Consider the following 27,581-nt stretch of genomic DNA (forward strand, 5'->3'; position numbering starts at 1 on the left):
CTACCACTCAAAACGTGAAAAACTATTTGATGGAGAACAGACCTCCTCCAATACATATGTAGTGATATTTCACATATTTAGACCAACTATTCTACAATGCTGCATCCGGATTCAACTCATTATCTAATTATAGTTGATTTGTCCATGGCACATAGCAACCCTGCAACTTTTTTTGTTGTTAATCCAGATTTAGATTATGTATCTGGTTCCAGATCATTATCAAAGCGTAATCATGAAGTATTGTGGCATACCAAAGCTATCTTAGTTTCACTCTGAATCTGTAAACAACTGTTTCAATTCAGATTGCGTTGCAAAAATGATCTGTGTTACAGATCAAGATCATTCCTAAAGCATAATCAAGTCATCTTTGGGTCATACAAAATGTTACATATTAAAAATCTGCAGGAATTTATGTTTGTTTCAAAAGTGATCAAGATTTAGGATCAGGACCAGGTCATGATAAGGGTTAATAAAATAGTCTTTGTGTCATAGCAAAGTTCCACATCAAATTTCACTTCCCAACTTTGTTTTTGTTGCAAAGATTATCGAACTCGCCATGGAAACCCCAATTCCAATGAAGTTGAGACATTGTGTAAAATGTAAGTAAAACAGAATACAATGATTTACAAATCATTTTCAACCTATATTTAATTGAATACACTACAAAGGCAAGATAATTTTTTTGTTTGTTTTTGCAAATATTTACTCATTTTGAATTTGATGCCTGCAACACGTTCCAAAAAACTGGGACAGGGGCATGTTTACCACTGTCACAGCGTTTGGGAACTAAGGACAATAATTGTTGAAGCTTTGTAGTTGGAATTCTTTGCCATTCTTGCTTGATGTACAACTTGTTGCTCAACAGTCCGGGGTCTCTGTTGTTGTATTTTGTCCTTCATAATACACCACAACGTCACTGATGGTGTAGTGGTACACTCGCCTGACTTTGTTGCGGGCAGCGTGGGTTCAGTTCCCACTCAGTGACGATGCGAGTGCAAACGGTTGTCCGTGTCTATATGTGCCCTGCGGCTGACTCGTGACCAGTTCAGGGTGTAGTCCGCCTTTCGCCTGAAGTCAGCTGGGATAGGCTCCAGCACCCCGAAAATGGATGGATGGATAATGCACCACACATTTTCAATGGGAGACAGGCCAGTCTAGTACTCACACTCTTTTACTACGAAGCCATGCTGTTGTAACACGTGCAGAATGTGGGTTGGTATTGTCTTGTTGAAAGAAGCAGGGATCTCCCTGAAAAGGGATGGCAGGCTGAAACATAATATATTGAAAGAGAGCAAAAGGAATGGATAACATAAAAATATTGTACAAATTGTACAAGTAAAGATCTGCAGTATAGCGGGACCGCAAAGCAACAACCGTCATATAGCGGAGGATTACTGTATCTGTACTCCGTGATGATTAGTTGCTGGGACTCATTGTTTCCAGACGTGGGCATACTGGGACTCACATAGTGTCAAGTGTAAAATGATCTATGCATTGTATTGTTTTTATTTATGTTTTGCACAATGGCACAACTTCATTGGAATTGGGGTTTGTAAAATCTTTTATTGGTAATATCCGGGCATCACAACAAAATGTTGTCCGAATCTTTTTATGATGTTTGTGTTGTGAAAATGAAAATGACCTTGATTAGAATACAGATCTGGATACAGTATCCAGCTCAAGGTAATGGTATCTTCTCGTTTGTTCATAGCTTTTCTTACAAATGTTTTGTTACCGTGTAGGTTTTCCACAGTGCATTGCAGCCTCAGATCATTATCAAAGCTTCATGCATTAGTCCTTGCGTCATGCCAAAGCTATACTCCAAATTTCATCCACATCCATTCACAACTTTTTAAATTACACCACTTTCCCAAGAAGGATCCGGAACTGCTTTTCCGGTAGACCTGAGTGCTGCCATCGTCATTATGACTGGAAGTCAACTAACATAACCGAGAACAGTAACAGAGAACACAGACCGCATTAAAGTCCAAACAGTGAGGATTAAAATCAACATTGCTGGAACGTCATCATCCTGAACCAAAAATTGAATGGGTTCTTCCTCACACTACACGTAATCTAATCCTACTCGTATTTAAATGCAATCCTGTTTACAATCAAATGAACAAATTTAGAGACCAAAAACATTGACTCCTTGGCAGAGTTAAAGACTAATTAACTGTTCCTGAAAGCTAAATCAATATCTTTTTTCAACAGACCTTAGAACCAGGAGCCCACCCGGTCTTCTCCCCACTCTCTCCCCCGGAACAAAGCACTCCAGTCCTGCCCCAGGTCCCCGAGCTGGAAGAGAGAGCCAAAGCCATGAAGGGGCGCATGTGAGTCCACCACACATGCTCTTGATCTATTTCCAAAAACAAGGTGACCTTTGTGTTTCTGCTCAGGTTTGTTCTTGACGAGTTGATACAGACAGAGAAGGACTATGTCAAAGACTTGGGCATCGTGGTTGAGGTGAGTTAGATAGACCTCAGTCATTTTTAACATCATTTGATCACGTTCACATGAGTGAACATGATTCCTGTATTCTCTATAAACAGGCTTTGTTGTGAAGGACTGGGGGGGCATCGAGAAAACTGAAGTGTGACTTAAAAACTTTGTGAAAGTGGTTGTGTACAACCATGTATTGTCCTTTATTTTAAGGTTATGATTTTGACGGGAGTAACTAGCTGTGTAGTGTTGCGTTATATTAAATAGAATTGAAAATATAAACGAATACAAAAAAAGTGTCGATCAACAAGTGCTACTTAAGATGCATGTATGTAATCCTGGAAGGTTAACAGTTGGGCGATTTAAAAAAACATAAATAATAAAATACAAATAAAAAAGTATGGCATGATCTCTGAAGTCAACTTCCTTGCAGGGTTTCATGAAGAGGATAGAGGAAAAAGGTGTTCTGGATGACATGAAAGGAAAAGAGAAGATTGTCTTCGGGAACATCCATCAAATCTTTGACTGGCACAGAGAGTGAGTCACTGGGAATCTCGGAATGCAACATTTTTTTCTTTTAGCTAATAGATAACAATGCTGCTCTGTGCTGGCAGCTTCTTTGTGGGAGAGCTTGAAAAATGTCTGGATGACCACGAGCACCTTGCTGAGCTCTTCATCAAACATGTGGGTGACGAAGATGAGAACGCCAATGTCCTCTGTGAGCATTCACCTGCTGACCGTTTTCTGTTTCTGTTGTTGTTTTCCAGGAGAGAAGACTACACATGTACGTGGTCTACTGTCAGAACAAACCCAAGTCTGAGTTCATTGTAGCAGAATACGACAATTATTTTGATGTGAGTTACTTTTTATACTCTGGTTTACAATATTTGCTGTTTAAAAGTATTAGGACACACCTCTCACCTCACGGATGGACAAAAATGACCACAGACACATACAAATTTTGTAGGAACTCTCAGAAGAGTGACAGCTGTGATAGCTGCAAAGTTCTTCACTTTTCACGACCTATACTTTTCGCACTATTATGAATAGATTTTACACGTTACCCTCCGTCCATCCAAAGTAACAGACACAATTGTGAATGCCATTCCTTAATGTTGGGAAGTTATTCTACTTTATCACTGATTCAGGTAATTGCGCTATCTTCACATCACTGTGTTGGCCAAACACCACTTGAGGCCGACTCAGAGAAGGGGCCAGAACATTGCACGGGGACGAGTGTTTGTCTTGTCTTCCTTTACTCCAGGTTTCCTTCTTTCAATACACCTTCTATTGTCATTGTCATTGTCTATTGTCAAAATTGGTCCAGTATTGTGGGCTATGTGAGGGGTTGTGTGTGTGTGGTTTGCTAAAGAAAGACCTGGAATAGACCAATAAGCAAGTGTACATAACATAGGATAAGACACTTTCACTTAGCAAGGCATATTAAACAATGCTTCGGTTTCCTCGCTCATCCCAAAAACATGCATGATAGGTTGAAGACTCTAAATTGCCTGTAAGTGTGAATGTTTGTTTGTTGAAATGTGCCCTGTGATTGGCCGGCGACCAGTTCAGGGTGTACGCCGCCGCTTGCCCAAAGATAGCTGGGACAGGCTCCAGCACGCCTGCGACCCGAGTGAGGATAACCGGTACAGAAAATGGATGGATTAAACAATTGGCTGTGAAAATAGCAACATTTCAGCAGCACTTCCGGTTAGTGCCCTTATTGTGAAACTGTACTCACACCACTTCTGGTGCACTGCTTAGCGAACTGACGCTAACTTTACCATCGCCCAGCGGCACAAGGTACATGGAAAAACATCACATAAAGAAACGAAACATTTTAGCGAAACAGACTATGGTTCATCCTAAACATGCACATGAATGAGAGTGACACAATTTACTGGTCCCAGATGCACATTGTGCACACGCCACCCTCGGACTTCCTGCTGTGTCGCCGACTCCGCTTCCCTGAACAACAAGTGGCACTGCGCATGCGCAAATCACGTGAACTCACTTCTCTCACAAGAACATGATACAAATGTATGCATATTAGTCACTGTCTAAGGAACCTAAATGAAGATTAACATACTACCCTTAATGAAAAAATGCCTGTAGCCTTTTCTACACTTGGGGAAATATTCGAGGTCAACTCATTTTCTATTAACTGTCATTGCCCTTGTGCAAGACCATCAAGGAAGTACACATATCCTAAAATGTTTACTTTATTCTCCAGTCTATGTTTGCTCTAATAACTGGAGGTATTACATCACTGTTTAGAGTTGACTTAGATGTCCTTTTTGTTTCTCCATGCAGGGGGTCCAGCAGGACATTCAGTCCCGGTTGACTATTAGCGACTTCCTTATCAAACCAATCCAAAGAATCACCAAATACCAGCTGCTACTGAAGGTATGTGATCGGCTCTGTATTTACCACCAGTGGAGACTTTGAGTTTTGATGTCATGCTGTAATTCTCCGTAGGATTTCCTGAAGTACAGTTCTAAGGCGGGAATGGACTGTGAACAAATAGAGGTAAAAACAAACAAACAAACAAAACATACCTTTGTGTTAATGCAGTTGTCACGCTGCCCTCTTGACATCCAATCACTGCGTCTTTCTCTCACAGCAAGCAGTGGATCTGATGTCTCAGGTTCCCAAACTATGTAACGACATGATGAACTTAGGTCGCCTACAAGGATACGAGGTACGTTTGTTGTACGTGAACCCGGATATACAGCGAACCCTAGTTAATTTGGGGGGATAAGTTCTGGACACACTCACAATAGGTGAAAGTCAGCGAATTAGAGATCATAAATAAAAACTTTGGGGTGCAACGTGGTGTAACACTGAAGGCTCGCAACTCCCTATTGACAAGTAGCTTGACAGAAATTGACTTTACGTTTCAGTATGTGTTCACGACATTTCAAACTGTGCTTGAAACCTTCAGACAATTATTGTGTGCCAGCTTTACTCACGAATAACGAGCATGTGATCACCAGGAAGTAGTGACGGAGTGTTGACCGATGGCATTTCTGCCCAGGGCAAGCTAACCAGTCAGGGCAAGCTGCTGCAGCAGGAGACTTTCTTTGTGACCGAGCAGGACGCCGGCGTCTTGTCGCGCTCCAAAGAACGGCGGGTGTTCCTCTTCGAGCAGATCGTCATCTTCAGTGAGCTGCTCAGGAAAGGCTCGTCCACGCCCGGATACCAGTTCAAAAAGAGCATCAAGGTACTCGACGCAGCGCTCATGCCACAAACCAGAGCAAATGTATAGTACTGTTGGAAAAATCCGCAGAAAAATTGTATGTAATGATAAAATATTACTGCAATCGGGCATGTTTGCAGGGTACCTGAGGATGAAATAATAGGTTGTGATAGTTTTTATATTAGTATTTTGGCTTGTCAACAGTATCTCTCAGAATTTAAATGTACGAGGGTGTTTCTAACTCGAATGATGCTCTTCACTTCAGGTGTCTTACTTGGGTCTGGAGGAGAGCGTGGACAACGACCTGTGTAAGTTCGTCTTGTCGTGTCGCGGCTCGTCGGAGCGGTTCACCCTACAGGCGGCCAATGTTGACATCAAGCAGGTCTGGATCGGGCAAATCCAGGCACTGCTGGATGCTCAAAACAACTTCTTGTCCGGTGAGACTCGAAAGCTCACATTCAGATTATCACTAAAGTTTTATACCTAGTGGCCATTAATTCTTGCTAATGTTTTGTGTCCTTCAACACAGCACTCGTGTCTCCCATCGAGTACCAGCAGAAGCGAGGCGGTAGCACGTCGCTGACCAGAAACCGCTCAACCGCCAGCAATCGCTCAACCACACCCTCTCACAGCCGGCCCTCGTCGGCGGTCGGCCTCGGCGAAAAGGAAAGCGAGAGAGGGCGGAGTCAGTTGACCACGTCCACCTCCAATGGCGGCACATCGTGCTTCGACTCTAGGGTGAGTCCGCATTTATATTTTTTCAACCCTATCCTCCATTATTCGCTGTAACTCATCTATTTAATGTCAGGCCAAAACAACAAAAGTATGACTTATCTTGGTGCAGAGGAACTATGTTGAAGTGAATTAAGGAGGTTGATTATGGCAATGGTACTGCTTTGTCACCAACTTGTGGCTTTTAAGTGCTAATTAACTATGTGGAGGAGTTTTATTAAAACAGAAAGAGTACTTGGCCGCAAACCTTTGGAATTTATCGGCAATTATGCAACTTTTTAGGGTAGCGTCACTTATAGTATTTGTGGATTTTCGCTATTCGTGGCAGGGCTCCGTCCTTAACCCGTCTCACAGCTTTCGGTGTTCAGCAAATGTAAAACACACTGACATTGGATATGTCAGTGTGTTTACTTGAAAATACATTTAAATAGTATTATACAGTATTGGGCACATAGACCTGGAGCGTAAATGATGGCTGACAATTTTTGCTGCTCTTTCTCCTCCTCCTCCTTTTCCTTGATCCCGACCTCCAGCCTAAACCCCCTCAGGACGGCATCCCAGCCGGTCGCACCGTCGTTCAGCCCTCGTAGATGCACCCTATAACCTTGTCCTCCTCTTCCTCCTCTTTTTCTCCACGTGCTTCCCATCCTTGTCGCCATCCCCGTCTTCCTCAGGAGAGCAGCGGCGGCTGCTGCAACGGCGCTTTGTCCACCATGCGCGTCACTCAGGACTACTCGGCGCTCAAGGAGAATGAGATATGCGTCAGTCAGGGCGAGACTGTGCAGATCCTGGCGACCAATCAGCAGAACATGTACCTCGTTTACCAACCAGCAGACAGCCAGTCGCCCGCCGCTGAGGGCTGGGTGCCGGGGCACGTCCTGGGCCCGGCCCACAAGCCCTTAAAAGATTCCTCCTCGGCCACGTCCTTCTCTGCGGCAGTGGCCGACACCAACAACATCAAGTAAGTCCCTCCCTCCTGCCCCCCCACCCCCCACCACCACAGCACTTGTTTACCCGCAGCATTTGGATGGGATCGGATGGCCTCCGTTTAACAAATCTCCACACTGGCGTCATGTTGCCCTCAGTGACGCCTTTTGAGTCACTGGCTGCCAACAAACTCTAGAGCTAGACTGGATAGAATCTTGTAGCTGATCTGGAATGTGGAGCTTAAAAAACGGACTTATTTCAGTTCCTAACACCCTGCTTTTCCTCCTTTTTTTCTGTTGTTATTGTTGTAGCTTTTTTTTCTCCTGGTTTTTTTTTTCCAAGAAAAAAAAAAAGAACTGGGTTCTCCGCAGTGGAGATTTCTGTCGTTGTCTGTGGCAATCTTTAAGCTTTTTCTGTTCATCCCTCTTCTTGCCTTGTTATGATTATTAATTATTATTTTTATTTGATGGACAAAGTTGGATCCTTTTCCTCCTCCATGTTGATTTTTGTTGTTTATTTTCTCGGTAGTTCACTGTACCAATATGTCTCGACTGAGGCTCTAGAGCATTCCTGTTTATATTAAAACAAAGACAGAAAATCCTTTTTGCACTATTTAAGAAAAATATGAAGACAAGCTGTGCAATATGTTTTTCATCAAAATGGCCACGGTCAGCAGTGTACTGTTGCTATTCTTTAAGAATAATAATTTTAAATGTATTTTAAATTTGTAAAATTATTTTGGATGGATGGTGAGCATGTGGTAGCGAAATGAGCAAACGTGGCGGGAGAAGTTTGATTTCTGTGCGTCACAAAGATGGAGACGATGGACAGTTTGTAGTTTTTAACAATTTGTAAATAAACTACAACAGCTAACATGCAGCAAACATGACAAGTCTGCTACTTTTTTTTATTTCAATGAAAGTCATGTAGGTGTGTTGACTTAAAAAAATGGTATCTCTACAAATCTATAGAAGACCTTTATACCCTTATTGTCACCCTTTATTTATTTTCAAGTATTTTAAGTTTTTACTAACATCAACGGTTTGCAACTCCACAGATGGTTTATTGTGTCAGTATACATAGAAGTACATAGAAGGAGGAGCTGTGGACCATTATTTTATTATTTTATTTAGAAACAGACTATAAACAGCTCATAAAGGTTTTTAATTAATGGCAATATTGTACCATGCAATAATCTGAAAATGTTTACCGCACGGTACACTGTTGTTTTATGATTAACAAAAAATTATGAGTTTTTTTTTTTCTCGACAGCGATAATGATATAAATTCTGGATAAGCCAAGTGTCATTCATAGCAAAAATACGTGTGATACTTTGGTGCCATCTTGAGTGAAAAGGTAAATGTCGCTTTTAACATCTTGCCTCTCTTCCTCCCCAATAATTATATTTTATCAATGTATCATTGACACTGATAAAGAGCAACCAACAACTGTCCCTCCCCTTTTCTCGTGCACCAGTACAGTCTGGCTACAGCATCAGGAATCAGTGTCACCTCTTCGATGATCACACACATTTAGACCACACTGAAGTCACATGAAGGATAGAACTACTGCTGGAAATAAAGATGTGGGATTAACAACGATGTCATCAAAGTTGATAATATGAACAAATCGTTTTATTACACACAGAAGCATATTTGCACCACATCTTTTCCCTAATGTACTCAGTTGTCAAACAGGTGCCTTTAATTTAAGTCCTATTTACATTTTTATTTTCAATTGACGTTGTCAATTATTAAATTGTAATTTATTTTTTCCAACTTTATTTTTATGTAATTATATTATTTATGTATTACTATTGTTTTGTATTAGTTTAGTTTAATCTATTTTGTTAATGACTTTACACAAATGTTTTTTCTTTTTGTAATTAATATTTGTTGCTATTGTTTTTATTTTATTTTTATATATTTATTGATTCATATTTTGGTCAAGTCACAGTAAATGGCTATTGCGGCTAGCTCGCGCAGCCTGCTGACATTTACAGTTTACAATATACTGCACTGCAAAAACTGGGCTTAGAAACAAACAAAAAAGTAATTAAATGAGGAATTGTTTCATTTAAACATAATGATCTGTCCATCAAACTGTGTGTTTCAGGTAAAAACATTTGGAGATACAGTGGAACCTCGATTTAACGGACTAATGCGGGGGTCATCCGATTGTCCGTTAAATTGAAGCACTTTTTTGTTGCCTAAAAACAGCAATACAGTGCAAAATTATTGTTTTGTCCTTTTTGTGGCCTAAAAATACCCATTTAAGTACAAAATTATTGTAAATAAATACAAAAAAGGTTTCAAATGTTTTAAAGTTTATCCAAACTTACCTCACTGGTGAATTTTGTTAAACATCTGTTAAATCCGAAGTCCGTTAAATCCAGGTTTCACCGTACATGCTTCTTGTTGGACAATGACTATAGCATTGCATTTGCAAAATATTTAGCTAGCAGCTACATATACAGTGGAACCTCGATATAACGGATTAATAGGGGCAGGGGGTCATCCGTTCCAGCCGGTTCCATTGAAACACTTTTTTTTTGTTTGTTTTGTGGCCATATGCACTCATATTACTGTAGAGTACAAAATTATTGTTCTGTAGGTTTTTTTTGTGGCCTAAAATGCCCCGTACACACAGAATTATTGTAAATAAATATAAAATATCTTGAAAATGTACCACGCTGGTGTGCTTGGTCATGGTGACATTGTTGACGTACAAAACTCATCATACGCGAGTTGCTTTCATGAGCCGAGAGGAATTAGTGTATCCTAGTTCCAAATCCGTTGCCATAGAGTGGATAATATACCAAGTTCCAGACTCCAGAGACTTGTTTTGTATTCCTCAGAGGTAACATCACCGCCATGCCACTATGCACAACAGACAATAGATATAACCGTCATCACCATGGCCGCCACGTCAATGCACCACATTCAACATGGCCACCACATAGGCACGGATGGATGTCGTCAAATTGTATATCTGTGACCCGGAAATATGTCAATCCCATTCTCTACCTGCATTTCGCCACCGTGCCAGTAAACAACAGCGGCTGATTCTGGAATTTACAGACTTTGTCAACGGCAGATTAAGTGATAAATGGAAACTGTTTATGGACACATTGTTCGGTCCCGACGGACTGTTTTATCTGATATGAGTTATATCTGGGTCCATTATATCAAGGTTCCTCTGTATACATACTGTGTATACATTGGAAGAAATAATTATATGATCCCTCACTGAATTTGTAAATTCACCCACTGACAAAGACGAGAGGCCTATAATTTTCAATAGTAGGTTTATAGTAAGTAAGTTTACAGTGAGACAAAATATCTACAAGAGAATCACATTTAAAAATATATATATTTGCATTTCATTGAGTGAAAAAAAATATTTGATCCCCTACCAACAATAAAGAATTCTGGCTCCTACAGACTCGTCCTCTAACTTTAAGAAAGTACTCCTAATATAAACTCGTTAGCTGTATGAAAGACACCTTTCTCAACTCGTTACCTGTATAAAGACACCTATCCACAGAATCAATCAATCAATCAGACACCAGCCTCTCCATCATGGACAAGGCCAAAGAACTTTCTAAGGACATCAAGGACAAGAATGTAGACATGCACAAGGCTGGAATAGGCTACAAGACCATTGGCAAGAGGTGGGTGAGAAGGAGACCACTGTTGGTGCAATAGTTATAAAAAGCAAGAAACAAAATGACCGTCAATCTCCCTCGGTCAGGGGCTCCTCGCAAGATTTCACCTCGTGGGGTATCAGTGATCATGAGAATAGGTCAGGCATCAGCCCAGAAGTACACGAGAGGAGCTTGTTAATGATCTCAAGGCAGCTGGGACCACAGTCCCAAGAAAAACATTGGTAACACACTACACTGTAATGGATTAAAATCCTGCAGTGCCCCCTGCTCAAGAAGGCACATGTACAGGCCCGTCCAAAGTTTGCCAATGAACACCTGTATGATTAGGAGAAGGTGATGTGGTCAGATGAGACAAAAATCTAACTGTTTGGGATCAATTTGACTCGCCGTGTTTGGAGGAAGAGGAATTCAGACTATGACCCCAAGAACACCATCCCCACCGTCAAGCATGGAGATGGAAGCATTACGCTTTGGGGGTGTTTCTCTGCCAAGGGGAGAAGTCAACTTCAGCGCATCGAGGGAAATATGGATGTAGCTTTGTACCGTAAAAGTGACTAAAGAAGAAGCACATTAAGGTTCATGGAGTGGCCTAGCCAGTCTCCAGACTTAAATCCCATAGAAAATCTGTGGCGGGAGCTAAAGGTTCGAGTTGCCAAGGCACAGCCTCAAAACCTTAAAGATTTCGAGAGGCTCTGCAAAGAGGAATGGCCCAAAATTCCTCCCGAGATATGTGCAAACCTGATGATCAACTACAAGAAACGTCTGGCCAACAAAAGGTTCTCCACCAAGTACCGAGTCATGTTTTGATAGGAGGTCAAATAGTTATTTCCTTCAATGAATTGCAAAATACTTTGAATCTTTTATGTGATTTTCTAGACTTTCTTTTTGATATTCTATCTCTCCAAGTTAGAATTTTAAAAAAATTACAAATTATTATTATTATAATTACGATAAAATTATAGACCGGTCATTGTCTTTGTCTGCGGGTAAACTTAAAAAATCAGTGAGGGATCAAAAAATGATCTCCTCCATTGTATATAGGCCTGTCACGATACATTTTTTAAGACGATATATTTTCCGGCGGCACGGTGGACGACTGGTTAGAGCGTCAGTCTCGCAGTTCTGAGGACCGGGGTTCAATCCCCGGCCCTGCCTGTGTGGAGTTTGCATGCTCTCCCCGTGCCTGCATGGGTTTTCTCCGGGCACTCCGGTTTCCTCCCACATCCCAAAAACATGCATTAATTGGAGACTCTAAATTACCCGTAGGCATGACTGTGAGTGCGAATGGTTGTTTGTTTCTATGTGCCCTGCGAGTGGCTGGCAACCAGTTCAGGGTGTACCCGCCTCCTGCCCGATGACAGCTGGGATAGGCTCCAGCACGCTTGTGACCCTAGTGAGGAGCAGCGGCTCAGAAAATGGATGGATGGATATATTTTCCCAAAAAATATCACGATAAACGATAATATATATATTTTTTATGCATCTGAAATCATGAAAAATATTGCAGCTCTCGAGCTGCAAGACTATGTAGTTGGTCCGCTGAAGGTGCTGGAGACAAGTCCTTCACCTGTCAATCACATATACGTTAACGTACGCTGTTGTCAACTACGGGCTGCCGCTGAGGTTATGCTTAATAAACAGTTAACTTTCCCGTGTTTGTGTTAATTGGGGACTGATACACACAGTAACGTAGAGCCAGGCGCTGACGTTTTAAACGACGTCGTTGCGGTGGAGCGCGCTGCGGTGGTTGTGGAGTACTGGACGGAGCAAACATGGCACCGGTCCGCTGACATTCCACGAGTCCACTAGCGGCTAATTAACCAGCTGTCCAATTCGCCGTGAGCCGAGTGCCGGCTCACCACAACGACGACAATTTATCGAGTCTGGAAAAACTAGTGTGTCTCATTTAATTTATCGAACGATAAGTCGATATAGTAATTATTGTGACAGGCCTACAAACACTCATATGTAGATAGATAGATAGATAGATAGATAGATAGATAGATAGATAGATAGATAGATAGATAGATAGATAGATAGATAGATAGATAGATAGATAGATAGATAGATAGATAGATAGATAGATAGATAGATAGATAGATAGATAATAAAGCAGAGGCGCGAACAGTGAACAATATAAAGTAGTGGGGATTCACTGTGCCCAACAAAAACAGATGTCAGAATGCTCTGCTAGCAAGCTGCTGCAGTATGACAAATGATAGCAATTATTAAATGTGACAAAACAACACGGCTGTGGTTACAGTCTATCCCCTATACAGTAATTAGTACATATCGTACATCATCTCCACTCGCTTATGGCCCAAACACTTAATAATAAACAATGTTATGTATAAGTTTACAGTAGGCTACAATCTGTTTTTGTGTTTAAAAGATGATGTTGCCTGCGCAGCCAGAACCAGCTAGTCACGTCCAGACTGCTCTGTGATCCTCCGTTGACATGTCTTGTTCCTGTACCGTACAGGAAGTCTCTATCGTGGAACACGCTGCGCGCCAGGAAGCGCGCCGAAGCCAAGGAGGTCTCGGCATTGGGTGTCAGAGGTCAGGAGAATGGCCTGCTGCGTAAGACAAAAGAAACCACGCCCCCTCCCCCGCTGCTCGCCTCCCCTGTTGCCAGGGCGAAGGGCAAAGTGAGTAATGGCGATGCGCGCCTGTCTCCTGCCTGCCCCTCGCCACGCTTACACTGTTCACAAAAAGTTAGGGGTATGGCGCATAGCGGTGAAATTTCAAGATGAAACTAAAATGCACTATAACCAATAGAGGTCAATTTAATTTGACCGCTAAACTTAAGAGCGTCCAACTCTTCGATGTTCACTACATTTTGCAGAACTTGCGGTTCTCTAACAAGGAGCTGAATGGCAACATTTGCAACAGATGTTTGATCCATTAATTGACTATTACATTTCCAAGGACATCCACTTTGATGCCTTTATGTTGCTCTTACACAGTAATCTCCTTGTATCTGTGTTGCAACTTGCTAATAACACCCTGTGACACTCTCAGCTCAGTGGCCACTTTTTTATACTTTTCCACCGAAAATGCTTAATGTGTTGCCGTGCATATGGTCCATTGTAAGGTGTCGTCTTGGTCTCATGTTGTCAAAATGAACAGCACACTGAAGATGACTGTTTAAATAGAAATTCAGGTCCTTGTCAGAGAACAGGAAATTTTGCAAAAAGTACTGAAACATTGGGCAAATTAAGTTAATCCAAAAAAAGAGCATTTTAGGTTCATCCTGAAATTTCACCCAAAAGCCGATTATCTCTTTTTGTGAATAATGTAGTTTTATGCTAATGTGTGTGTACGTGTGTGTGTGTGTGTGTGTGTGTGTGTGTGTGCGTGCATGTTTGTGTGGTGTGTCCCCACAATGACATGGTGTGACCTTTGTGCACAACCCCGTTACAATGGTTCTCAACCAGCTAGTTAACATTAATATAGCTCTTGTGACAACTTTGCTTTTGTGAATTGAAAATTAACAGTGTCGTTAGGTGTCGTTTTGTCAGCTTTATTAATCCTTATACCTGGTGGGATTCGCCAAATGTGTTGCTTAGTCGGATAACTAGTCAGCGAGCCAAGAGAAACATAGCTAGTTGGCTTGTCTATGCTGAATTTAATGTTGCTGCTCATTCATTCCGTGTTATTGTTTTATTTATTATATTTATTATTATTATGACATCATATGAAGACAAAGATGGTCAACAGTTGAGGACCACTGAATCTGTAATTATTATTTTTTTATTTACCCTATTTTTCTCCTTGAATGCACCACTTTTTGAAAAATAAAGTTATCGGATTTGACATGGCTTTCTGGAATTGAAAAATAGCAATGTGGATTATTTTGCATTTTCTTGATTTATGTTGCTAGAGCACCTGTTTGGATTCGCTCGACAAAATGCTCTATGTGCTTGTTGGCTAGCTAGTCAGCTACTTGTGATCCCAAAACAACCAAGCAGGCTCACCCATCTACGCAAAACTTTGCTTTTAATTCATCATCATACATCGACGTCAACTCCACATTGGATGTGGTAAAGTGGAGAGACTGGTGAAGATGCTTCATTCATTTGCTGCTTGGAGAGGTACCAAGCGTTTTACAGCCAAAAACAGATCTCATTGGATTAGGATTAGGAAAAATAATACTAATAATAATAATAATAATTAAAAAAAAAAGATTGAACATTGATTTTTGATTATACTGTATTTGGCCATTATTAGCGGCACAGTGGATCGATCACTGGTTAGAGCATTTGCCTCACAGTTCTGATGAGTAAACATTTATACTCATCAGAATAAAAGATAATTTTTTTTATGACGATTGGCTTCGGGTGAATGAGCGTCTTGGTGCACTTAATAGAAAGGACTTGATGATGTTCAGTTAATTTACTTGCATATTTGTTTCCAGGGCAGATCAGCCACATACAATATGGCGGACGTGCTGACATATCGCAGTAGTGGGCAAACCTGCTCAGTGAGTCCTCATATGTCTATAATTGGATAGCTAGTTAGCCGCTAGCCAGCCCAGATTAACCAAGATAGCTTGACTTTCCAACGCTAAACTTCATTCATGGTTCGTTGTTAAATGGTTGAGAAAGTCAAGGAAAACGGTTTGACTGTTGACTATAACATTTGACCGAGAAAACAAAGACAGTTTGAATGTCATTATTTCAACTTATTTTAACTAGTCTATTTCCCCCCACCCACTATTTTCCCCTTGATGCTAGCTGGCTGCTAGTGAGCCCACATGAATCAAGCAAGCTGACCTGTAAACTAAGGTTTGCTGGTTTAACTGGTCTATCAATTATTCTTAAAAGCTTAGCTAGATTGTTGTTCACTGATTAAGAGGGTAAAACAAGCACCGCTTTGTTGTGTTAAGTGTTAAAATTAACCATATGAAGACCAAGACGTGTGACTGATGAGAACCACAAAAATGGTTTCTTTTTAATCTTACCAATTTGATCCCCTCGAAAAATCCTTGAATTCATTTTATTATTATTTATTTATATATATATATATATATTTTTTTTTTTAAAGCCTTGAATACACATTTTTGTTTTGTTCTCTTTTCCCCCCCAATAAAGTTCTATTTCTGTTTTGTCTCGTTTGATATTTCATCGTGCATGGTTACGAGAATTTTTATGATTGGCTGATTCATTAAGGTTTGGTTTTGGTCCAACTAATTTTGAGCTAACAAGAGTGAGTACAATTGTGCTTTTTAAAAATGTAAAACATCACCCTGTAGCCTAACATCAAGTATTCATTTGCAAGCATTTAAATATCACATGTGAAAACAATCAGTGTTGAGAAGATTACTTTGGAAATGTACAAAGATTATTGAAATAGTTGCGCTACTATTACATTTTCAACAGGGTAACTTGTAACTGTGGCCAATTGTATTTCCAAAGTAATCTTCCCAATAATGGTTGCACCATAAGGTGGTGCTTCAAAAGTCATATTTAGAAAAATAAGTCATGTTTGAGACGAAAGCAAAATGGCACATGACCAGAGAGAGCCAATCACAAGCATCAGTTTCAGAAGGTGGATGTTGTTATGAAAAAAAAAACAAAAAAATAACTTTGTTAAATCTGAACTTTTGGGACTATTTTTCCCAAAAATAAATAAATAATAAAAATGTATACATTTCCAGAAGCAACTACTGTAATTTAATTACACATTTTCTTCCAGTAAGGTCATGGATTACGATAACATACATTTTGTCATCTGGTTACATGTAATCAGTTACTCCCTGACACTGAACACAATGATCATGGTTTTAGCACAACCTTTAAAAGGCATTAAAAAGGTAAGTATCAGCAGCTTTTCTGGGCCAAACAGACAGATTCTCCTGTGCTGATGGACACTAAATCCAAAGCAAATCCTACCAATCTTCACTTCTTTGTTTCCTCCTGTATTATTTTTCTCTGTAGTATTCCTACTTGTTCTTGTTGCACATGTCCTCTCTACCCCCTGCACTGGTCCTTTAACTTTTTCCCCCTGTTGGCCTGTCCCTTGTTCCAACCACTCATTTCCAGTATTGCGTAATTCTCTTTTCCACTCCTTCGCCTTCTTCCCTTACCAGGAGGTTCACACTTCGGATGAATCCGACTGTGACGACGACCTCGACCCAAAGACTGGCATGGAGGTACTTGGAAAAAAAATAAAGATGCACATTGTCACTATACAATACAAAACATATACTGCGGCATCCCCCAGTGTTTGTTCTTCAGAAAATATGTGTTTTAGCTGAAAGCTATAATAGAAATTTTGAATAAAATACGGGGGAAATTGCACAAATGAAATAAATGCTTGTTTTAATGTCTGTTTTCCAGCTTCTCAACCCAAACTTCATCCAGGAAGGTAAGAAAATGACTCCCGAAAAATATATAATACAATAAAATAATTCTTAAAATAAACACAAATTCACACTGAAATTTCTGAGAGATTGTAATCTCACTGAACCAAAATGCAATTTCGAAAAAAAGACAGTATTGGTCAATACATCACATGCTATCATAGCAAGCCCAGATACCATGACTATAAACATATGCCACCTCATGGCTGGGGATGACACTCCAGACATTATATTAGGTGCTGAGTGTGAGCGAGTGCAATGATCTTCCACAAATGGATGATGCTGCTGGAAATCTTTCCTGAAATCCATTCCTGGATGGAGCCGGGGGGCTGACGGTAATTTTTCTCCCCAATCAAAATACATTTGGCCAAGGTGGTGAATGCCAACCCAAACCCGTTTGGATCTTGTAGAATTTTCTGTCACTGGGAGTATGGCATACAGCTTTCAACTCGTGCACAGTTTTGCCTCTAGTCATTCTACCAGTGCACAGAAAAACTTAATAAGACATGGTCGTTCTGCTAGTGCACCCTAGTTGTCGCACTAGTATGCTGAATTGTCTTACTAGTGAGGCTAAAGAGCATATTGGTAGTTGGACAATTCAACACAGTTAGTAGGATCTTGACTAAATGCTCTCATAGCTTTCTGTTAAAGTTGGTAAGACAAATAGTTAAGGATGTTTCAGAATTTTGGGGTGGCCCGTGGCCCTGTTTACCATTAGAATAGAGCCACCCCTGCACTGATCAGATCTCAGCATTCACAACCAAAATAAGAGCAATCTGTAGTAATGTGATAATTTTTAAAGGAGTGTTTACTTGAGGATCATGACTGTGATATACAGAAAGTGGACCAAACCATTCGGAAATGGAATCATCTTTAGTCACCGTTATGAAGAGAAATGTTCTTACTGCCTTTGTTGTAGTAGGTAAATCATTTTTGTTTTTTCATATCTAGGAAATATCCATAAAAAACAATTTTATAGTACTGTAGTAGTTGTTGTTGTCAGGGGAGTTGTTATTGGAACCACCACACTCTTTCAACACCCAATTATTTACGCTGAACCCTCTTTTTTTTTTTCAATAGCATTGCGGGCTGTATCAAATGTTATTTTTCTCATATACCGCGGGCAGCTAAAAATGAACAGTGGAGCCACAAATGGCCCCAGGGGCTGTAGTTTGCAGTAAAGGTTTGTTTCTCAGCATTGGCACAATGCCTTGTTATCTGGACACGCCACATGTTCTCTGTCTTTGATTCCATATGGCTCCTGTGCCCAGTGGCTCCAGAGTTCCTGGTGCCGCTCTCGGACGTGGCGTGTGCGTTCGGGGAGACGGTGGTCCTATGTTGCAAAGTGTGTGGACGACCCAAACCCGCCGTCACACTGAAGGGCCCCGACCAGAACCTGGTGACCAGCAACAGCCGTTTCACCATAGACATCAGGTGGCGGTGACACTCTCGTCTTTGTAGCTTCTTCCTGTCGCATGTGCTCTTTTCTAATCCGTTCATCTTCAGGGACACTGGCGACATCTTGTTGAAGATATGTAACCTGATGCCGCAGGACACTGGCATCTACACTTGTGTCGCCATCAACGACCACGGCTCGGCCTCCTCATCCGCCTCCATCAAAGTGCAAGGTAATGCAACTTGGGTTAAGGCTATGACGACACCAGTTGTGAAGAGTCCAGCCCTTTTCTGCTAGCCTTAACACGGTCAGAAGCACTGACCTACATTTACAGCTAAACTCTAATATTTAGTCTATGAACTTTTATTTATTTATTACCAACAGTCAATTCAATTCATTCTGTAGTTTTTCCTCTTTGCTGTTGTGGATTTTAGATTTTTTTTTTTGTCCAATCATATTACAGCTTCTATGAGCTGCCATATCAATCTAATTTGCCCAAGGTCTTCAGAATCAGAAGCTATAATCAGAAGCGATTTCTGGCGCCCCCTAACGCTGGAATTCAGCATTACAACAAATCCTTCGTCGCTTCATTATGACGTAGGCTAAATGCTTGTCCGGCCTCCTCCTGCTCCTTCCAACCTGGCATGCTTTCTCCTTTCTCTGTAGCTCAGTCAACCTGCACGCTGTCCATATATGGGCCAGCCCGTTCGTAGGTAAAATATGAAATTACCACTACATCATTTTAGAGCACCACAGATTGATCCAGCACGGGAATGTCCATCCATTTTCAACACCGCTTATCCTGGTTAGGGTCGTGGATAGTTGTGGATTACAGCTCGACATACAACAGAGAAGATTGGGATTAAAAACCTGGCCAAATTTCCGTTATAAAAAAAAAATCAGCAAGTATATGAAATGAGGCTTCACAAGTGTGGAAAAAATCAAGCCATTATGTCCATTCTCGAACACTGTGGGGGTGTCAGGGGCAATCACGACAGCTCAACTGTCATACTGTCAATTGTCTATAACCTGGAAGCATCTTTCTTATGCCTACACGTAACGAGACGTTTGAGCCATGGAAATATCGTGCCGTGAAAAGGTATTTGCCCACTTTAATGTATAAAACCAGCAAACAAATGAAAATATCACACAAAGATAACCCAATTATACATAAAATGCAGTTTTTATATGGTGCTTTAATTTATTCAAGAAAATAACTTTTCTAAGCTACCTGGCTCTGTGTGGAAAAAGTAATGGCCCCCTAAATCTAATAACTAGACCATCACACAACCACCACCATGTTTGACTGTTTGTATGATGTTCTCTTTCTGAAATGCAGTATTACATTTACACCAGATGTAATGAGACACACCTTCCAAAAAGTCAAACTTTTTTCTCGTCAGTCCATACAATATTCCATTTTGGGAATCATTTAGAATTTTATTTTATTTGTTCTCCATTTTCTGAGCCGCTTCTCCTCACTAGGGTCGTGGGCGTGCTGGAGCCTATCCCAGCTGTCATCGGGCAGGAGGCGGGTACACCCTGAACTGGTTGCCAGCCAATCGCAGGGCACATAGAAACAAACAACCATTCGCACTCACAGTCATGCCTACGGGCAATTTAGAGTCTCCAATTAATGCATGTTTTTGGGATGTGGGAGGAAACCGGAGTGCCCGGAGAAAACCCACGCAGGCACGGGCAGAACATGCAAACTCCACACAGGCGGGGACGGGGATTGAACCCGGGTTCTCAGAACTGTGAGGCTGACGCTCTAACCAGTCGGCCATCGTGCCGCCCTATTTATTTTATTTTATTTTATTTTTTTCAAACGTAAGACACGCCTTTGTTCTTTTTGGTCAGCAGTGGTTTTCACCTTGGAACTCTGCCATGGATGCCATTTTTGCCCAGTCTCTTCCTTATTGTTGCGTCATGACCACTGACCTTAACTGAAGCAAGGCAGGCCTGCAGTTCTTTAATGGTGTCCCTAGGTTCCTTTGTGAACTGGATGAGTCTCGATTGAACTCTTTGTGTAATTTTTTGTAGGCTGGCTACTCTTGGGAAGGTTCACCACGGTCGCACGTTTTCTTCCTTTGTGGATAGTGTCTTTCATAATGGTTCGCCGGAGTCCTAAAGCTTTAGAAATGGCTTTGTAGCCCTTTACAGACTGATCGATGTCAATTACTTTATTTCTTATCTGTTCTTAAATTTCTTTGGAGCGTGGCATTTTGTTGCAGCTTTTTGAGATCTTTTGGCCGACTCCATTTAGTCAGACAGGTTGTATTTAAGATTTATTTTGATTGAACAGGTCTGGTTCATTGGTTGGCAACTTGTCATGCAACCACCGCTTGTGTCGGTGATGTATATTTTTGTTGCCGTCTAGGTATCCCAGCAGCCCCTGGGAGACCCGTGGCTCAGGAGGCCAGCAGTACAGCCGTGATGCTCCACTGGCCGCCTCCAGCTTCTTCTGTTCACTGTGCAGTCAGCAGCTACACGGTGGAGTCTCGCCAGGAAGGTACGAGCTTTTTGGTTCTTGACGTTGAATGACTGAGGCTGACCTCTCCTCTTTTGTCCAGACTCACTGCTATGGCAGCAAGTGTCCAGCAGCATGGAGGAGTGTGTTCAGATCGACACCCTCATCCCCGGCGGTCACTACCAGTTCAGAGTGAGAGCTTCCAACCGCTGGGGGCTCGGTCCGCCATCTGAGCCCTCCAATATGGTTTCACTGTCCAGCAGTAGTAAGAACATAACACACACATGCATACACACACACAAGCAAACAAAAAACAAATACTTGACTGTAATAAGAATGCTTGTCATATTATTAATCTTGGATCAAAATTATTGGTGGTCTGTATGTAAAAATGAACCAGGATAAGCAAGGATACTGTCTACTACTCTGTTTTGAATTCAAACTTCTCCGACCAAAGCTAAATTTGACAAACAAACAAACAAAAAAACCATTCATGATTTACAGTTTACTATAACACTTGTTAGTTGAAAGAATTACTCGGATTCCTCTTCCTGGCTGCGTTTGCTATTTCCTGCTAAACAGAGTTAATCGGGCTCTTGGGTAATTCCCCTCTTGGCCAATGAAGAAATTAACATATACAGTACCCGCCACGCCCACAGCGGATGCAAAGGTTTTGGAGACGTTTACGTCCACATTCATTCACAAATGTCACGATTCAATTTTGACTGGACCCAGAAGCAGGCTGGGGCTGAGAGGTTTGTGATGAACGGTTTATTGAAAGAGGGTATGGAGATGATCCTTGAGACGTACTGGTGGGTTGTCGAGGCAGGGAATGTGTGGCAGGTGGTGGCGTGATGGAAGAAGTTGCTCGGCGGGGAACACGGAAGGAGCACAGAGGATAAGGAAAAACAAGGAGGTCAGAAGGATAGCAAGGACTGGTGTAGCTTACGTGTTGTAGCTCCTGTTGTACCACAGGAGAACATTAATACTCTGGCAGTGAAGTCTTGATCTGGCAGGCTTTTATGACAGGCAGTGCTGATTACTGGCAAGTGAGAGGGGGAAGGAGAGAGAGAGAGTGCGAGAGGGGCGCAAAGCGCCACCCAAGCTCCAACAAAAGAAGTGCAGGCCACAGCTCATGACAGCAAATACCCTATAATTGCGATCAGTCCAGGGTGTACCTCGCCTTTCACAAAAATTCACCTGAGAGAGGCTAGTCAGCTCAACCGTGACCCTGAAAAGAATAAGTGGTTGAAAATTCCTGCGCTGTACTCGATACAAAATACAGTACATATTGAAAGAAGGAAAAGTTAGAGCATTTGCTGTGGCAGAGAGTTGCACACAATGAACGTTGAGTAAAGTTGAAAGGAAGTTTGAAGGCTCCTCCATGGAGTTTGGCTGTTTATTGATGATAAATGATGGTTTTAAGACGATTATTCCTTTAATCCAGACACTTCCTTGTTTAGACTCTGCTTATGACGGAACAGGAATCCAGTGGAAAGAAAACTTTGAGTCGACATTCTCTGAGATTTGTGAGATTGGAAGGTAAAATATGGACACAATATAAACATCATTGTTAACATTTGAGTTGAGAAGTACAACCCCGATTCTAATGAAGTTGGGACATTGTGTTGAACATAAATAAAAACAGAATACAATGATTTGCAAATCATGTTCAACCTATATTTGATTGAATACACTACAAAGACAAGATATTTAATGTTCAAACTGATCAACTTGATTGTTTTTAGCAAATAATCATTAACTTAGAATTTTATGGCTGCAACACGTTCCAAAAAAGCTGGGACAGGGTCATGTTTACCATTGTGTTACATCACCTTTTCTTTTAACAACATTCAATAACCGTTTGGGAACTGAGGACACTAATTGTTGAAGCTTTGTAGGTGGAATTCTTTCCCATTCTTGCTTGATGTACAGCTTCAGCTGTTCAACAGTTCGGGGTCTCCGTTGTCGTATTTTACGCTTCATAATGCGCCACACGTTTTCAATGGGAGCCAGGTCTGGACTGCAGGCAGGCCAGTCTAGCACCCGAACTCTTTTACTATGAAGACAAGATATTTCATGTTCAAAGTGATAAACTTAATTGTTTTTAGCAAATAATCATTAACTTTGAATTTTATGGCTGAAAGACGTTCCAAAAAAGCTGGGACAGATGGCTCTTCAAACACCTGTTTGGAACATCCCACAGGTGAACAGGCTAATTGGGAACAGCTGGGTGCCATGATTGGGTATAAAAGGAGCTTCCCTGAATTGCTCAGTCATTCACAAGCAAAGATGTGGGGAGGTTCACCTCTTTGTGTACAAGTGCGCGAGAAAATAGTCAAACAGTTTAAGGATAATGTTCCTCAACGTACAATTGCAAGGAATTTAGGGATATCATCATATGCGGTCCACAATATCATTAAAAGGTTCAGAGAATATGGAGAAATCACGACATGTAAGCAGCAAGGCCGAAAACCAACATTGAATGCCCGTGACCTTCGAATCCCTCAGGTGGGCGGCACTGCATCAAAAACCGACATCAGTGTGTAAAGGATATCACCACATGGGCTCAGGAACACTTCAGAAAACCAGTGTCAGTAAATGCAGTTCGGCGCTACATCCGTAAGTGCAACTTGATACTCTACTATGCATGCTGAAAAATGCTCGCCATTTATCAACATACTATGCATGTTGATAAATGGCGAGCATGCATAGTGCATGCTCGCCATTTATCAACTACACCCAGAAACGCCACCGGCTTCTCTGGGCCCGAGCTCATCTAAGACGGACTGATTCAAAGTGGAAAAGTGTTCTGTCGTTCGACGAGTCCACATTTCAAATTATTTTTGGAAATTGTGGATGTCGGGTCCTCCGGGCCAAAGAGAAAAAGAACCATCCGGACTGTTATGGATGCAAAGTTCTAAAGCCAGCATCTGTGATGGTATGGGGCTGTGTTAGTGCCAATGGCATGGGTAACTTACACATCTGTGAAGGCACCATTAATGCTGAAAGGTCCATAGAGGTTTTAGAGAAACATATGCTGCCATCCACGTCTTTTTCATGGACGCCCCTGCTTATTTCAGCAAGGCATTGCCAAACCACATTCTGCACGTGTTACAACAGCGTGGCTTCGTAGTAAAGGAGTGTGGGTGCTAGACTGGCCTGCCTGCAGTCCAGACCTGTCTCCCATTGAAAATGTGTGGCACATTATAAAGCGAAAAATACCACAACGGACCCCGGACTGTTGAACAGCTGAAGCTGTACATGAAGCAAGAATGGGAAAGAATTCCACCGACAAAGCTTCCTCAGTTCCCAAATGTTTATTGAATGTTGTTAAAAGAAAAGGTGATGTAACACATTGGTAAACATCACCCTGTCCCAGCTTTTTTGGAATGTGTTTCAGCCATAAAATTCTAAGTTAATGATTATTTGCTAAAAAATAATCAAGTTGATCAGTTTGAACATTAAATATCTTGACTTTGTAGTGTATTCAATTAAATATAGGTCGAACATGATTTGCAAATCATTGTATTCTGTTTTTATTTATGTTTAACACAATGTCCCAACTTAATTGGAATTGGGGTTGTAGATAGTTTATGTGAAATATATTCCTTTTGCTGTTTTCACCAGGGGACGTTTCTCAGTGGTGCGAAAATGTCTCAACAAATCCACAAAGAAAGAGGTGAGACATCAAGTCATTCGCAGGTCACAACTTTAGGTATACCTGCATCACTATCCAATACATTTTTTGTCAAATTGTATTTATTTTTTTAATGTATTTTTTACAAACACTGACATAGGTATTAATTTAACAATAACAATGTATATTACTATGGTTGGTGTAAAGCAACTTGGCATTATGCCAAGAGCTGTTTCTAATATTTTGACCTACTCATGAAACTTAAGGGAGCCAAAATATTAGCTATACCAAATGTTGTGGCCTAAGAGTGTAAATGCTGTCCATTTATTACGTTTTGCATTTTTATTTCATGACATTTTTAAAATGTGTTACTCAAGGTAACCATGTTGCATTTAAAGGTAATATATCATGAAAAATTTACTTTTTAAAAAATTGTTTGTACACAAACAATCTCTCCAGTGCCTGCACCTCCCACCAAAAAAAATTGTGACCGACTTTTTTGTTTATTTGTTTCTTTAAGCCAGAAGGGTGGTATTTTGAATATAAATTGTTTTGTGGAACAGCCGTGATTTTCCTTTTCTCTCCAAAATTAAACATTTAAATGATTATCCTCCAGGAGTGATGAATCCATAATTTTTGATTTGATTGATTTTTTTCAGTGGCAGTTGGAGCCACTCTAGTACTACAGTACAAAAGCCACTATGGCAATATATACATTTAGGACATAGAGACAAGTACAGAGAGTCACTGGGCAATGTAAGGGTACGAGTAATGTGGTAATACTGATACAATGACAATTGTGCAAATGATGCAGAGAGTTGTTAAGTAATTTGTAATGCAATAATTATGATGCAACATACATTATTGTGCAAATGGTGCAGAATGTCCTCAAGTGGCCAGTAGTGATCAACAACAGTTATGCAAATAATACAGAGTGACGAAGCTACAACATGGGTACAGTAAAAATGTCACAACAGAGATGGGAAAATTTTGCAAAAATTGGCAACATGTCACTATGGAATTATAAGTCAACTGTTCAAGAAGTTACTGGAAAGAGGGAGGAAGCTATTGGAATGGAATGTCTGCTGGTTTTTGTGTGCATTGTTCAATAGCGCCTACCTGAGGGAAGGAGCTGGAAAATGTGGTGACAGACTTTTTTTTTTTTTTTTTTTTTTTTTTACAATGACAATAACATTAATTTTAAGATCTAGATTAATGTCATGTTGTGTCGCTGCGTGTGTCACTGGTCAGGTGGCGGTGAAGTTTGTGAGCAAGAAAATGCAAAAGAAGGAGCGGGTGGCTCATGAGGCTGACATCCTCCAACATGTGCATAACCACCAGCTGGTGTCACTGTTGGACACCTATGAGTCCCCCACATCACTGATGCTGATCCTTGAGCTGTAAGTGACCACTATACAACGGATGTCATTCATATTCATATTCACCATGTTGCGGTATTAAAAGTGCCTCCATATCGTCGTGGTCTTGTCTCTGTATAGAATAATGCTTATAAATAATAATAATAATAGGCCGGCACAGTGGGCGATTGGTTAGCACATCTGCCTCACAGTTCTGGGGACCAGTGTTTAAATTCCAGTCCCGGAATTTAAACACTGGTCCCCAGTCGCCACTCGTTATCATGACGACGACATCGCGACGCGTGGATTATAAAAACAAATGGGGAAAAATGTGTGTTCGTGGTCACCTGTGGTCAGGAAATTACATTAATTTAAGGCTTGTTTGAGGTATGTTCTCGTACTTTTAACACGATACCGTTCGCAAGCAGGCAAAAAAACTTTATGTAGCCTAGCAAGCTCGTGCTAACGGTTGTGCGTAAACATGCTGGAATTCTGTTAAATCATGCGCTGAAGTTTTGGTATGTGTGAAGTAATTTAATTACAATAAAATAATTCAACAACAATAAGTCAGCTCCCATTATTTCTGTCATGTTGTAATGTTGGTTTGACCTGACTGATTGGAATACATTACCTCGTTAGAGCAGTGATTTCGAACCTTTATGGAGCGAAAGCACATATTTTACAATTGAAGAGAAGAAAGGCCGCCACAAGGGATACAAGCAGTCAAAATGTGTTTTCCTCCGCATGGTGTCCGGACTCTCCCTTAGAGAAGCTCGGTCATCCGGGGGGGGGGGCTCAGAGTTGAGCCGCTGCTCCTCCGCAGATGCCCGAGCCAGATGGGTGGCTCGGGCATCTGGTTAGGATGCCTCCCGGACGCCTTCCTGGTGAGCTGTTCCGGGCACGTCCCACCGGGAGGAGGGCCCGGGAACGACCCAGGACACGCTGGAGAGACTATGTCTCTCGGCTGGCCTGGGTACGCCTTGGGATCCCCCCCGGAAGAGCTGAATGAGGTGGCTGGTGAGAGGGAAGTCTGGGCTTCCCTACTTCAGCTGCTGCCTCTGCAACCCGACCTCGGATAAGCAGAGGAAAATGGATGGATGGATGGATGGATGGATGGACAGTTTTTTTATTATGAGCGTAGCATGATTATTGCTGTAGCAATAATAGTAAATTGACTGTCGGTTGTACTAGAGCAGCTCCAACTACCGGAGACAAATTCCTTGTGTGTTTTGGACATACTTGGCAAATAAAGATGATTCTGATTCTGATTCTGATGGACTGTGATTAAATTGCATGATAATAGATGATTTTGATTATGTCTTTTTCACAAAAACGTGGGAAAACACATAGAAACTAGTAAAGCCTATCGAGAAGGACTTAGCCAG

The 27,581-nt window shown here is 41.3% G+C and overlaps 1 protein-coding gene across 11 annotated transcripts in view; it reads left to right on the forward strand.

Moving 5' to 3' along the window:
* kalrna (kalirin RhoGEF kinase a) overlaps window positions 1-27,581 on the forward strand; it is a 204,053-nt gene that overhangs the window by 149,345 nt on the left and 27,127 nt on the right. For 8 of the 11 annotated variants that reach the window (XR_009769550.1, XR_009769551.1, XM_061691497.1 and 5 more), the window contains 22 exons: window positions 2,215-2,333; window positions 2,400-2,466; window positions 2,876-2,979; window positions 3,057-3,126; window positions 3,210-3,296; window positions 4,756-4,848; window positions 4,921-4,971; window positions 5,066-5,143; window positions 5,480-5,665; window positions 5,907-6,078; window positions 6,171-6,379; window positions 7,048-7,334; window positions 13,451-13,616; window positions 17,060-17,122; window positions 17,310-17,337; window positions 18,604-18,766; window positions 18,839-18,960; window positions 21,109-21,240; window positions 21,302-21,463; window positions 22,662-22,740; window positions 24,829-24,880; window positions 26,090-26,238. Coding sequence is in view for 8 of the 11 variants with exons in the window: in XM_061691497.1 (XP_061547481.1) it covers window positions 2,215-2,333; window positions 2,400-2,466; window positions 2,876-2,979; window positions 3,057-3,126; window positions 3,210-3,296; window positions 4,756-4,848; window positions 4,921-4,971; window positions 5,066-5,143; window positions 5,480-5,665; window positions 5,907-6,078; window positions 6,171-6,379; window positions 7,048-7,334; window positions 13,451-13,616; window positions 17,060-17,122; window positions 17,310-17,337; window positions 18,604-18,766; window positions 18,839-18,960; window positions 21,109-21,240; window positions 21,302-21,463; window positions 22,662-22,740; window positions 24,829-24,880; window positions 26,090-26,238 (2,639 nt within the window). In the remaining 3 variants the exon portion in view is untranslated. Of the gene's footprint in view, window positions 1-2,214; window positions 2,334-2,399; window positions 2,467-2,875; window positions 2,980-3,056; window positions 3,127-3,209; window positions 3,297-4,755; window positions 4,849-4,920; window positions 4,972-5,065; window positions 5,144-5,479; window positions 5,666-5,906; window positions 6,079-6,170; window positions 6,380-7,047; window positions 7,335-13,450; window positions 13,617-14,405; window positions 16,929-17,059; window positions 17,123-17,309; window positions 17,338-18,603; window positions 18,767-18,838; window positions 18,961-21,108; window positions 21,241-21,301; window positions 22,115-22,661; window positions 22,741-24,828; window positions 24,881-26,089; window positions 26,239-27,581 lie in introns of those variants that run through there. The other 3 variants (XR_009769552.1, XM_061691502.1, XM_061691503.1) reach the window with 3 other exon arrangements.

Source organism: Phycodurus eques, chromosome 12 (genome assembly GCF_024500275.1).
Source record: "Phycodurus eques isolate BA_2022a chromosome 12, UOR_Pequ_1.1, whole genome shotgun sequence".
NCBI lineage: Eukaryota > Metazoa > Chordata > Actinopteri > Syngnathiformes > Syngnathidae > Phycodurus > Phycodurus eques.